Here is a 15,183-nt window from a genome sequence, read left to right as displayed (position 1 = left end):
TGACTGAAGACTTCCTGTCTGCGTGTCTTGCATGTGTTTTTGTACTATTCTTGTGCTCTGCATGGGAAACAATGGCACATTCAGAGAATATTAAATCATATCATACTTTTTTTTTTTTTTTATAGATGTTAATTTTTTTTTTTGTACCCTGAGGTTTTTCATGAGCATTTGTCCAGCCTCTATCTGATCCTTTGAGAAAAATGACATGTTGCTGAACACTCTAGGCGTCATTGATGTGTAAATGTGGGCAGTCATGTGTTGATACACATAATGTGTACAGGTTTTCATTGTACACCAGGCTCCTTTATCTCAAAACATCAAGGAAAATTGATTCCTCATGATATGACGCCTTTGTGGGTCACGGCAGCACGTGCTTCAAATCATTTGGATTTGCCGTAACAAACTAAATTTGTCTAATCTACTAAATATGATTGCATGAAAACAAATGTGTTTGTTAGGACACTTTACTAACATGACTACAAGCGTGTCTCCTGAATGTTTCCACCGCCTCCAACCGCTGCACGACTAACACGCTCTGCCAAGCCTTAACCAGTAATATCACAACACCAGAGCTGCCAACGGTGAGTGACATGCTCCTTCATCTGTTCATCTCTCATAACAAAGTCAAATCAATGGCTCGTCACAGAAGTGGTAGAGCTTAAAGGTACACTATGTAACTGTTAAACTAAAACTGCATTTTGCGGAAGAACATTGTTTTGGTTGTGCTTCTGCATGACTGTGGATGAATATGGTTATCCTACTGCTCCTAAAACATTCATTATTAGGTTTAAGAGGTATAACCAGTTTAGATGGAAAGGATCTCAAGCTGATTAGCTGAAGACGTTACTTTAGCTTTATCCATTAATAGACACGGCATTTCCTTGAAAATAAATTTCAGCGCAGAGCTATAACAAACATAATGAAAAGAGCCTTCTTAATAGATGATGCTTTAAATGAATTCTGTTAGAGAGCTACATATGGCAATTTATCTGTTCAGTAAAATACCTGAGTAATAAAAACGGCATCTCTGCGACACTTTTACGACATTTCAGATCCCTCAGTTCTCGTAAAAGCCAAGCTGATGTTGATTCTTGTTTTATTACGAGCTCTACATTCTCTTTTCGCTAGCAGACTTGCAACTTTTCTCTCTTTACGGATATGAGGAGACACGCACGGACGAGTGACTTATGTACGCAATTTCCTGCAAAAACCATCCCGCTATAGGTGTAAAATATAAACGCTTATATTAGGCTTAACATAGTGAATCAGGATAAGACAAAAACATATTTTAGAAAGAAGGATTGATGTATTGACTCATATAAATTTTGTTACTTTTGAACAAAATAATAAGTTACATAGTGTACCTTTAATATTATAAAAAAAGAAATTACAGTCATTTCAAGGCAAGACTCTACAGGCAAATCCATTGTTTTTTCAGGCACTGGTCAGTTTTGAGACTTTGGGCTGTTTTACTTCCATAACGTTGTTTTTCAGAACAGTGGAAAACATTCAAAATACACATTCAAGTGTTTATTTTTTTGTTTGTTTTTTAACACTTTATCTATCTGCATCTGGGTCAATGACGTGACGCTCATTTTTTTGTGTCCTTATAGTTTTAGTTAAATTTAAAAGGGTAAAAATTGCAAAATAAATTAGCAAATTACTTACATACATTCTCTTTTTTGAGGACCAAGTCTAAAATTTCTGGTTTTAATCAATTTTGAGAGAATATTTGGGGATTGATTGCAAAAATGTCAATGTGGTGTAACCGTAAAAACTTAGTACCAAATAATTGATCTTGTTTAAAAAAGGTGAAATTCTCAATAAAACACCATATAATCTAGTTTGGCATAATCTTACATTAGAAAAAATTAATAGTAAATAAAAATAAATTTAACACCATTGTTCTGAATATTATAAATAATTTGGGGAATCATAGGAGTCAAGTCAAATTCCTGAAGTGTCAAGGTGGTGTAACCACCACTCAAGGAGCCATTTTGTTAATATTGTGCAAGAAAACCATGTGACAGGAAATTATATCACAAAGAGGGACCCCTGGTGACACTAAATGCTGTATGCAAAGGTTAGTAACTGTCTTTAAAATATGAGATATTTTGACATTTTTAGGGTATGGTTAGGTATTCTTAGGTATACATGTCAAATGGTATGACCCCATGAATACATTGATAATTCATCATTATTATAAAAATGTGTATTGACTTTAAAAATTACATTTGAAATATTTCCACCAAGGCCATGTGCTTACATAGGTGTCCATGATAATACCTGTCAAATTTGATTTTAAATTGAAATGTCAAATGGTGTAACCGGTTACACCATTTGACTTCTATTACAAGCCTTTCTGTTAGGGGCAAATTTAGTCAAAATCACTAGTTTATATTGCTGATTAAAGATGTAATATAAACTAAACTACTATTTTCAAATGTTCAATGTTTTATTTTTTTGAGAAAGTGGTGCTTTATCCACAACTTTATTATTAAAGCTCTGTAATTCAGTAAAATAATATATAATTATGTTGCACAACATTAATGTTTAGAACATTAATGTTTAACATTGAAATGTTTAGCTTCAATGCATATTTCTATTCCATTCACTTAAAAAAGTAAGTGATCTAAAATCATGGAGTGATTGCTAACGAAAGATAAGCGCATCAAACGTATCAAGAGCAGCTTTTATTATGCCGCAGTCGCTGCTTCTGCTTCTTCAAGTCAAGCGTATGTGAGGTAAAGCAGCTCTATTTTATCATATTAGACACATTTGTGTGTTCAAATTTGTTATAATGCTACTCTGTGCGTTTGCTCGGCAACTGCTATGAGACACTTTGTTGCACACTGCAGTCAACTAGATCCATATTAGGCATGGTAAAACATGGTACTCACAGTAAATCAAGAAAACAAGATTTAAACAATAAGACTAAACGTGTTTAGCTATATAATATGATTAGATTTCTGTCGACAAATGTATCCAAACAGTTGCTCATCTGTCTAATAAAACACATAATATATTAAAGCGTCTTTGGTGTTTCTGTGGTTTCGACAAAATAAAACCGGAAACCAAGGTTAACGTGGGTATGATGTCATTGATAGGCGACGCACGGACATGGCTCATGTCCTGGTTATTATTTCTCTAGGTTTAAACACTCTTGGAAACATCTGGCATAATATAAGTACACAAGTCAACAAAATATATAAAATTGTCCAAGTGGTTTTTTGATATTTGAATCCAAAAGTCTTACATATTGTGCATTTAACCAAAGACTACAATTTACATCTATAAAATACAATTCATTAAATTTCTAAGATTTTATAATTAAAACGACATAACAGAGCCCCTCTTGCCCCAATAGATAAATTGATATAGTTTCAAGCAAGGAAACAGTGGCTCATCACAGAGCACCAGTGAATTCTGATCCTGCTATCAGATATTTTTTTTTTAAGAAATCATCACTTTGATGATTTCTTGTTATCAGATATTGTTCCTTAAAGGGTTAGTTCACCCAAAAATGAAATTTCTGTCATTTATTACTCAATCTCATGTCGTTCCACACATGTAAGACCTTTGTTCATCTTCAGAACACAAATTAAGGTATTTTTTGATGAAATCTGAGAGCTTTTTTTTTAATCTCCCATAGAAAGCAACAAAATTACCACATTCAAGGTCCAGAAAGGTTGTAGAGCCATTGTTAAAACAGTCAATGTGACTGCAGTGTTTCAACCTTAATGTTATGAAGAGATGAGAATACTTTTTGTGCGCAAAAACAAAATGAAAATTATGACTTTATTCAACAATCTCTTCTCTTCCTGTCATTATCCTCACGCAGGTGACACAGTAACACAGTGAAGCCTTCCTTCTTTATGTCTGAATGCCAGCTCAGTATTGGCCAAAGCTGATCACGTGATCAGCACAGCGCATGCGTGTGAGACTGACGCAGGGCCCGGCCAATAATGAGCCGGTGTTCTGACGTAAAACTTGGAGTTTCTGCACTGTTTACCATGTCAACAGCATAGGAGAATGACAGAGAAGAGACAAAATAGTTTAATAAAGATGCTATTTTTGTTTTGTTTTTGCACAAAAAATGTATTCTTGTCTCTTCATAATAAGGTTGAACCATTAAGATTAAGGTTGATCCTTTGCAGTCACGTCGACTGTTTTAACGATGTCTTTAGTACCTTTCTGGACCTTGAAAGGGGTAATTTCGTTGCTTTCTATGGGAGATAAAATGATCTTAATTTGTGTTCTGAAGATGAACGAAGGTCTTGTGGGTGTGAAATGACAAGAGGGTGAGTAATTAATGACAGAAATTTCATTTTTGGGTGAACTAACCCTTTAACTGTAAAATATATGAGACATGATTTCACTGTTCAGTACTATGATTATTTCTTGTTGCCAGATGTTTTTCATCACTGAAACCACTTAACTTGCTGACTGTCATGCTTGATTTTCAGTGTCAATTTGTTCAACAAACAATGGCCTTTGGCTGTAGAAGTAACATGGTCAGGTGGTGTAACTGGTTTGTGTCAATTGGCGTAACCAGTATTTTTCATAAAAAATATAATTATTTACAGAAAAATTAATGTGGAATAAAATGTAATCATCTAGTTTAGTGTAATAACATGATTTTAAACAATTTTAAAATAATTTGTCAAAGATTATTTAGAAAACAAATGTGTTTTCAGCATGTGTCCCACCAAATATTGCAAAAACACGTTAAAATTTACATTTAGAGATAACTCTAATAAAATAATTTTTCATTTGATGTTTTAAATTGAAGTATATATTTCTATAAGTGAGCTTACATGCCATCTAGGTGGATAACATATTTAATATTTCTCATTCTTTGGCGGTTACACCATTTGACATTTTTAGGTACATTCATTCTTAACTTTAGTAAAAAATTGTGCAAATGTCATTTTTATCAACATAAAATCAACTTAGACACAATATATACATTTTAACGTACCTGATGCATGCTTTTAAAACAGGTTTTTAAAAGATTTTTTAATTTCTCATCTTGCCGCACCATATTTGTCACTGACCCATCTGTAGATTTCAGTTACATTTTCTCAAAATTAGTTTATATACAGTATATAGATATAGATATACAGTGGGTACCGAAAGCATTCAGACCCCCTTGAATTTTTCACTCTTTGTTATATTACAGCCATTTTCTAAAATCATTTAAGTTCATTTTTTTCCTCATTAATGTACACACAGCACCCCATATAGACAGAAAATCACAGAATTGTTGACATTTTTGCAGATTTATTAAAAAAGAAAAACTGAAATATCACATGGTCCTAAGTATTCAGACCCTTTGCTCATTATTTAGTAGAAGCACCCTTTTGATCTAATACAGCCATGAGTCTTTTTGGGAGAGATGCAACAAGTTTTTCACACCTGGATTTGGGGATCCTCTGCCATTTCTCCTTGCAGATCCTCTCCAGTTCTGTCCGGTTGGATGGTAAATGTTGGTGGACAGCCATGTTTTGGTCTCTCCAGAGATGCTCAATTGGGTTTAAGTCAGGGCTCTGGCTGGGCCATTCAAGAACAGTCACAGAGTTGTTGTGAAGCCACTCCTTCATTATTTTAGCTGTGTGCTTAGGGTCATTGTCTTGTTGGAAGGTAAACCTTCGGCCCAGTCTGAGGTCCTGAGCACTCTGGAGAAGGTTTCCGTCCAGGATATCCCTGTACTTGGCCGCATTCATCTTTCCCTCGATTGCAACCAGTCGTCCTGTCCCTGCAGCTGAAAAACACCCCCACAGCATGATGCTGCCACCACCATGCTTCACTGTTGGGACTGTATTGGACAGGTGATGAGCAGTGCCTGGTTTTCTCCACACATACCACTTAGAATTAAGGCCAAAAAGTTATATCTCATCAGACCAGAGAATCTTATTTCTCACCATCTTGGAGTCCTTCAGGACGGGCTTTCATGTGTCTTGCACTGTGGAGAGGCTTCCGTCGGGCCACTCTGTCATAAAGCCCTGACTGGTGGAGGGCTGCAGTGATGGTTGACTTTCTACAACTTTCTCCCATCTCCCAACTGCATCTCTGGAGCTCAGCCACAGTGATCTTTGGGTTCTTCTTTACCTCTCTCACCAAGGCTCTTCTCCCCCGAAAGCTCAGTTTGGCCGGACGGCCAGCTCTAGGAAGGGTTCTGGTCGTCCCAAACGTCTTTCATTTAAGGATTATGGAGGCCAATGTGCTCTTAGGAACCTTAAGTGCAGCAGAATTTTTTTGTAACCATGGCCAGATCTGTGCCTTGCCACAATTCTGTCTCTGAGCTCTTCAGGCAGTTCCTTTGACCTCATGATTCTCATTTGCTCTGACATGCACTGTGAGCTGTAAGGTCTTGTATAGACAGGTGTGTGGCTTTCCTAATCAAGTCCAATCAGTATAATCAAACACAGCTGGACTCAAATGAAGGTGTAGAACCATCTCAAGGATGATCAGAAGAAATAGACAGCACCTGAGTTAAATATATGAGTGTCACAGCAAAGGGTCTGAATACTTAGGACCATATGATATTTCAGTTTTTCTTTTTTAATAAATCTGCAAAAATGTAAACAATTCTGTGTTTTTCTGTCAATATGGGGTGCTGTGTGTACATTGAGGGAAAAAAATGAACTTAAATGATTTTAGCAAATGGCTGCAATATAACAAAGAGTGAAAAATTTAAGGGGGTCTGAATACTTTCCGTACTCACTGTATAGATATCATTTTTTTCTGAAGGTTTTTACAGAGGGGTTTGACCATATATTTTTCATATATTGTAACATTTTATTCCTAAAAACATTTTATTGCTTTTTCTGATTTATGCCATGGTAAAAAGAGAAAATCCCCTTTGTAAAAACCTTTTAATATGCCAACAAAATGAAACAAGAATTTTGAAACTGATCCAATGTTTACATTATTGTGCTGGAGATTTATGCAAATTAGTGCATATTTCATTAGATAATGCTTCATTTGCATATCTAAACATAACATTTCAGAATGTAATGCAAAAACAGTTGTCTCAATGTACTGTGATCAATCAACTGGTGAAAGTATGAAGATAGCTATTAGTATAAATGTTTACCCTGTTGACCTGAAGTATTTTGCTGTTTAATTTAATTTGTATAGAACTCTGGGGTTCTTGACTCAATTTTAAAGAACTCTTTATACCAAAAATGTTCAATATAAGGAGAAGTGTCTTAAATGATCGCATAATTCCTTCATGTTTAGTGACTTTATTTAAACGTTTTTTAGTGATAAAGTATGTTTATGATCTGTTTAATTCATAAAATTTAATGAAAATGAAATACGAATTAAAACAAAATTAATTAATTAAAAGTAAATCCATAAAATGGTCCCATGATGGGAACTTATAAAAGGTTGTAGATATGAAGCGCCTGACAGAACCCTTTAAGGTTCAATTCTTGTAAGAGTGTAAATTACTGGTCAGTGTATGATGGTGCTGTTTTGGCCTGTAGTCTGTTTCTCTGAGGCTGTGCTAGTTTGAATTCAAGCGTATGTTCCTGTTTAACGGTTTACAAGGCTGTATAATACTGAATATTCTTGTATTTTTCTTTTTCAGAGTTGCTGAGTAAGCAGAAGTCAAAGCATGTGGAAAAGTGTGTGAACCTTGAGGACCTTTGTGGAGTGACGACTTCGTTTGACTGTGATGGAAACTTTGTTTTTTTTTCCTCTCTCTCTCTCTCTCTCTCTCTCTCTGTCTTTTCTGTACAGGCCACTTTGCATTTCTTGCCTGTGAATAGCAAGCTTATTAAAGCAAAACACCAAAGAACATTAACATAGAAAAATAGGTTCCTGCTCTTCTGAAATACCATCACGCCCTCTTGTGGACACAAACAAACACACAAACAAACACACAAACACACACACCGCTATGACCATCACAGGCTGATGGGAAATGTGCTCACACTGCAGAGTCAGACATCAGTATGAAATGTAGTAAGCATATGGATTTTTTTTTTTGTTGTTGTTGTTGTTGGTAGTTTAAAAAAAAAGGTGAATCTCATAAAAACATTTCAATGTCTAAGTGACATTTCACCCCAGAATCAGAAGGGGCTGGATTTAAAAAAAAAGTGTTATGTTCAAAGGATGCATAAAAAAATTAAATTAAGCCCTTTTAGTGTTTTTGCATTATAAAAAGTAATTTTTACAGTAATATATTTTTTGATCATTTCATTTCAATCAGCATAATGGCAGTACAAGTTATTATTGTAAGCATTATTGTAATGGGAATATAAATTAGATTTTGCAGTGAAATGTGACTTTGACAGTGTTTCGTGAGATTCATCCTAATGGCTTTTGTAATATCAATAAAGAGCCGAATTTGATTAATGTCTGTTGTGTCATCATTTCTTCTGGTACACTGCAACACAAAGGAACTCCAAACTAAATTTCCTTCAGTTAAGCCCTTTTTGAGCTGAGACAAAGCATCGGTGAATGATAAAGACTGCAGATAGCCGTGTGTGTGTGTGATTGTTCTTTATGCTGTTGTGTTTGTGTTGTAGGGTTCAGCAGGAGCAGCTGGCTGCCATCTTCAAACTGCTCCGAGAGAACCAGGACACATTCGGAGAGATGACGGAAGGAGACATGGAGGAACAGCTCAAGCTTTACTCTCTTTAGTCTGTCCTCACACACACACACACACACACACACACACACACACAAAGGACAGAATATGGGCTTGTCACCCTGCGAACGCCCCTGGGTTAACATCCGTATCTCTCATGTTCTGTTTCAGTTTACACACTTTTATGCTTAGGGTCACAGATACTCCAACTGTGTAAAAGTAATAATGTGGTTTGAGGGTTAAACTGTGTTTAGCTCTTGTAAAACTTGTCATTTGAAAAGGGGTTCGCTTCAAAGCTCAGCTTGATCTCCTGACTTTATCCAAACATGATCACTGTTTAAAACTCTTGCTGTATGACACACAGGAACTGTTCATCTGACACGGTCATGAGAACACTAACTTTTTACTCATTTTCTAGTATTTTAGTACGTCAATGGGAAATGTAAATGTCTTTGTTAGGATTCTTGTTTTTCTTTTGGTGTTATGAAAAAATGCTTCATAATCGTTCAGATCTATTATATAGAATGCAAAGGGCATATTCTGAATGTTTTACTATGTTGCATTTTCTAAGTAGATTATAATAACTTTTGTTTGTTCACATTTACTTGAAGAAAAAATACAAATATATATAAATATTATTGTTGTTCTTGTAATTTCCCTCAGTTATTTATTGGGAAAGTTACTTTTGTTTCACAATATTGCTTTACTCCTTTACAAAGCTCAGAGGGTTCGGTTAAAGGGATAGTTCACTCAAATGAAAAATTACCCCATAATTTACTCTCCTTCAAGCCATCCTAGGTCTATATGACTCACAATCTGAGATATATTAATAAATATCCTGATGCATCTGAGCTTTATAATGGCAGTGAGTATGAGCTGAAGAAAGTGCCTCCCATCCACATCCATCCATCATAAACGTACTTCACAGGCTCCGGGGGGTTAATAAAGACCTTCTGAAGTGAAGCAATGCATTTGTGTAAAAAAAAAATCCATATTTAACAAGTTATGAAGTAAAATATCTAGCTTTGCCAGACCGCCTTCCGTATTCAAGTTACGAAGAAAGTGTAAACTGGCGTTGTGACAGTTAAGCTTTTTTTGTAAGTTGAATAGGGAAAGCGTAGGACGTAGTATAAGCATTTTCAACTGTGAGAGTTTTACACTTTCTTCGTAACTTGAATGCGGAAGCTAGATATTTTACTTCATAACTTGATTTTTTGTTTGTTTGTTTGTTTGTTTTTTTTTACACAAATGCATCGCTTTGCTTCAGAAGGCCTTCATTAACCCCCCGGAGCCGTGTGGAGTACGTTTATGATGGATGGATGTGGATGGAGACACTTTCTTCAGCTTCCATGTTCACTGCCATTATAAAGCTTGGATGTGTCAGTATATTTATTAAAATATCTCTGTGTTCATCAGAAAGAAGAAAGTCATATACACCGAAGATGGCTTGAGAGTGAGTAAAGCTTGGGCTAATTTTCCTTTAATAAAGGCCTTCTGAAGCGAATTGATGTGTTTGTGTAAAACAAATATCCTTATTTTAACTTTATAAAGAAAAATAATGAGCTTCCGGCACAACAGCCATATGCATTCGACATGCGTCCAAAAAGCGTTAACTTCCGCAAAGTTGTTCACAATAGGCTTGTTTGAGACGCATCGGCGCTGCACAGACAGATCGGCGTATGACATCAAAGTATCACGAGAGTGTTTAGACAGCATACGACTCCTTATGCTTTTGAATCACTTTTGCTGTACTTTGATGTCATACACCTATCGGTCTGTGCAGCGCTGATGCATCTTGAACAAGCCTAACGGCAAGACGTACGTGTTATAACGTTAAAGTTTCAAATGAGGATGTTTGTCTTACACAAACCCATCAGTTCGCTTCAGAAGCCCTTTGTTACCCCCCAGAGCCGCGTAGAGTATGTTTCATCATTGAAGGATGCACTTTTTTGGACTCATCCTCCAATCACTCCCATTATAAAGCTTGGCTGAAAGAAGAAAGTCATATACACTTAGGATGGCTTGAGGGTGAGTAAATTATGGGGTAATTTTAATTTTTGGGTAAACTATCCCTTTAAGCACTAGTAGAAATGATAGTGGGAGTTAGAGTATAGAGAAACTGGAGCGCGAGAGAGTGTTCCAACTGAAGGGTTTTATTTTGGATTATTTCTGTATGTATGAGGTATTAAATACAATGTTTGTGTTTTAACCATGTCATTTTAACCAGTCGCTCACAGGAACAAATATGCAGCAGCTAATATTGTGCAGGAAAACAAGTCACTCTCCACCTACTGCCCCCCAATACTTGTTCAGGCATGTCTTGACTTGTCTAGGCTTGTTCAGGGGGTGTTGGTACAACTCTCTTAAAAGTAATGTTACATTACTTATGCATTACTTTTTCTCATCTGGGCTGGGCTTGCTTATTTGTTTTTTCATAACAAAAAAAGTTCTATTTTTGGCAAATGTACAGGCCCTTTCACACCAAAAGTGAATAAGCTGAAGGAAATGCAAATTCACACCTGTACTGTAGAGGGCGCAGCTCAGACAAACCTTTCAGCTGTGCTGCCGTTCAGGATCACAGAAGAATAAAGAACGCAGGAGAAGAAAGTTCAACACACTTATTTCAATACTAAAATAAAAACAAACAAAAAAAATTGTGATATTATTTTTGCTAATTGGTATGGTTAAATTGAATCATTGAATGTCAGCAGCAAAGACACTGCTTAATAAAGTGAAATTAATTGCATAAAATATATTCTTATTTAACATATTTTAATTTTGCATATTTTTATTCCTTTTGAGGAATAGTGAATCTGTTTTGAGAGTGAGATGAGTAAATGCATGCTCATATCCAGAACTACAATAACCATCATGTTTACACTGCGCTTACGCAATGCTTGAAAAAAGTGCACTCGGCACTCAAAGCGCTATACATGGAAGGGGGAATCTCCTCAACCACCACCAATGTGCAGCACCACCTGGATGATGCGACGGCAGCCATATTGCACCAAAACGCCCAACACACAACAGCTTTTTAGTGGAGACAGAGTGATGAAACCAATTAGTATATTTGGGGATGATTAGGAGGCCATGATGATGGACAGAGGCCAATGGGCAAATTTGGCCAGGATGTCGGGGTTACACCCCTACTCTATTTTCAAAGGACCTCCTGGGATTTTTTATGACCAAAGAGAGTCAGGACTCATGGATTGTGCTTGTTTCAGTATAGTGTCCCCATCTCTACCCTGAGGCATTAGGACCCACGCAGACCAGGGTGAGCACCCCCTGCTGGCCTCATTAACACCTCTTCCAGCAGCAACCTAAGCCATGTTTCCACCGAAATTAACCGGAACAATTTGTCTCAGGAACTTTTTTCCCCCAGACCTATTGCTAGCTGCATTTCCATAGCGGTCTGTGAAGATTAGTCCGGTGATGGAGGACTGCACGCAACTTTCCGGTTCCTGCTGGATTTTGTCCTCCACATATAAACTTAAAGCCTCGTCATCAGTCTGTCGGTCAAATTTTTAAACTCCATTGTTGATTCAAATAGCAAACTCTTACTGCACGCACTGTAACAGACTTTAAAAGAAAGAAAATTGGTTGAAATACAACTGTGGAGTCAACCAATCAAAATGCTGCATGAACTCAACCAATCAGCATGTTCAGCGCCCAAGTCCCACCCCCAAAAGTTCCTGATTCCTGGGGAGAGTCCCTACTCTAGTTTTCCCAGGGGGTCTCCCATCCAGGTCTGACCAGGCTCAACCCTGCTTAGCTTCAGGGGGTGACCAGGCTTGGGCTACAGGGTGATATCTGCTAAAAAAACAACACTGCTCATAAATTCACTGAATACCACAAAATAAGACTGTACTCAGTAAGGGGTGAACCAGGGCCTTACCGGTTATTGCTTTACAACCCCAATCACCAACTTTAATCCCACTAGTGATGGCTCTGGGTTCAACACAGCAAATATAACAAACACAAATGTAATTATGAGAACTATATAGTGAACAAATTGAAAGTGCATATATAGTCTCATCACTATCTCACTCGCATACAGAGATTTATCTAAAAATATCATTGTATGGTCTAGTTTTGTTTTCGCTTGAGTTACTGGAAAAGCCAAAACTAAATCAGAAGGGGGTGGACAAATAGCAGGTAAAGGGCCAGGCTTGTTGTTAACTGAATCATTCTGGATTAAGGGTGGCTGGTAATATAAACATAACATGTTTTAAAATAAAAATGTATAACCAACAACATGTTTTTATTGAAAGTATGTTATTTACAGTAGCCTACGTGATTCATAATGTGAGTGTAAACAGAGTGAAGACAAAGGAACATTAGCAGAGCAGAAGTCAGGGCTGGCAAAAGCCCTGGGCCAATTATCTCCAAGGGCCCCCCTCCCCCATATACCCCCCATTTTATTCCCGTTCTTTCCCTTAGCAGCGCATTCACAGTAATAGAAAGAGAAAGTTATGACGACTTGAATATTCAAACCTTTCTCATTCTGAGGCATCAAATCCTCTCAGTTTCATAACGAAATTAACAAATTTTTAAACTTTCTAACATAAAAGCTGGAGAAATGGTGGAAAAAAAATATGAGATGGGAGGAAATATAAGTCAATGCTTTTGCGTTCTCTTGCAAAATGTTTTGCATTCCCCTGAGAAACATTTTGTGTTCACTCGCAAAGAACACAAACATTTTGTGAGCAAACGCAAAGTTTCTCAGGGGAATGCAAAACATTTGCGAGAGAACGCAAAAGCATTGCCAAATATTTTTTTATTCTTCACCATGTCCCTTTAGGGGCTCCGTAGTAATGAGAAACATTTGTAAACCTGTTTTCAGAGAACCTGCATCTTTTCGCCAAAATATATGCTTATTTCAAGTGAAGATCTTAAATTATCTTGTGCAAGTGAAGAAATATATTCTTATGAAATATTACTTTTTAAAATTTACATTTGTATTGCAGTACGTTTGTTTTATTGCTGTCTTGAGGATACTAATATAAACTATTATTATTACATTCTAATTGTTTGACTTCCTGAAACCAGTGTGATCGTGACTTTGGGTGTGTTCACACTTGTAGTTCGGTTCGTTTGGTTCTTTTGGTCAGGACCAAAAAAGAAAAAAAAAAACATTTAGTCCTGGTCCGATTAGTGTTCAGATTGGCAATTTTATCACCGAACCAAAGATTCCAAACCTTAAGGCATAGGGATACATTCACAACCTGAATGGTCGGATTTTATGACATATTGCTTTTTTTGAGACGAACTTACCGAACATCCAAAACAATGCTGTGTGCTGAAGTAAATGTGCTCGTTGTGTGTGCGTAGCCTGCATATGATAGTATTTTGGCCAGCTGGGAACTCGTGAAGAGCTTATAAAATGTGTAAAGGAGTCAAAACAGCAGCGGGAATCCCTCCGTCAATCACACAAACAATCTGCTGCAATCTGTAGGAGATGCGTGTCTGATGCCTGTCATGGGCAAACTCACGACTATGAAGGATTCTGTCCTTTTTAGGGTCTCCTCTTCCTGTTTTTGGTTCGTTTACATGTCTTTGTTCCGTGTTGCGTTCATATAGCATTCGAACCGCACCAGAGTTCGTTTGGAAGCGGACTGAGACCCATCTTTTCAGCGATCTCCGTCCGCTTGTTTGGTGCGCACCAAGGGTTCGAATGCCAGCGTTCAAATAAACAGCACTAACAGAGCAATCGCACCAGGATTTGTTTTAATCGAACCAAACATGACAAGTGTAAACACACCCTGAGAAAAATAGGTTTGAGCCCACTTTAAAGTCCGCATGAACCGGAAGTTGCAAACGACTTTTCTCCAGTGTTGTGACGTATTTCCAAGTGAAATGGAATACTGAATAGAGGGCAGAGTTTTACTTTAGCGCTCCTCCTCTCCATCTCACGCTCATAGCAGACTAATGGTTGGAGGGGAGTGGTTTAAGCGATTTCAACCCAAGCCGTCAAACTGACGTCATCAGAGAAGGGGCACCGTTGCAGAGGGGAGGAGCATTTTCAGATTTTCATTCATTACGAAGCCAAACAATTTTTTTGTGTGGATTGACTTGCATGGGTGAATTGTTCACCACAAAACTAGCAATTTGAGATAAATTTTGATTTCATGTGTAGGCCTACTTTAAAATCCAGGTACAAGTCAATGCAAAGACTTTTTACTGTTCCATAGACAGTGGACATGGGTTGATGCTCTTAATTTTGAACTCTCAAAGTGCTCTAGTTTGCATTTAACTTTAAAATGTACAAATTTGTCTTGCTTCGGACCTCACAGAAAGACCAGGTCAACCCCTCATTATACTGGGGCAAAATAAGAGTTTTGGGGGCTTTGGGCCCAACAGTAACAGGAGTACCAGGGATCCCTCATAGTCCAAGAGCCTTGTATATGCTATGGGACCCATATTCAAGCAAAAATAAACATTTATTTTCATTGTTGATGGGTTTTCTGTACCAAACTATACTGGATCACACAGCCTTATACACCAGATTGCCAAATTAAATAATTATATGAAGCAGTTTTAACCTGGGAGTGTTTAGGTCTTTTGATAGGACGCCCCCTCTG

General features: G+C 37.1%; 1 protein-coding gene across 4 annotated transcripts in view; it reads left to right on the top strand.

Annotated features, from left to right (window-relative positions):
* Positions 1-9,237, top strand: part of si:ch73-366l1.5 (FILIA-N KH-like domain-containing protein) — a 42,301-nt gene extending 33,064 nt beyond the window's left edge. For 2 of the 4 annotated variants that reach the window (XM_048186727.1, XM_048186744.1), the window contains one exon: positions 8,541-9,237. In XM_048186727.1, the coding sequence (XP_048042684.1) occupies positions 8,541-8,655 (115 nt within the window). In that variant the 3' untranslated portion in view covers positions 8,656-9,237. Of the gene's footprint in view, positions 1-7,597; positions 8,364-8,540 lie in introns of those variants that run through there. The other 2 variants (XM_048186752.1, XM_048186733.1) reach the window with 1 other exon arrangement.
* Positions 9,238-15,183: the final 5,946 nt, after the last annotated feature.

Source organism: Megalobrama amblycephala, linkage group LG1 (assembly GCF_018812025.1).
Source record: "Megalobrama amblycephala isolate DHTTF-2021 linkage group LG1, ASM1881202v1, whole genome shotgun sequence".
Lineage (NCBI taxonomy): Eukaryota > Metazoa > Chordata > Actinopteri > Cypriniformes > Xenocyprididae > Megalobrama > Megalobrama amblycephala.
Note: the sequence above shows the minus strand (reverse complement) of the source record. Positions and strands in the feature narration are given on the sequence as shown.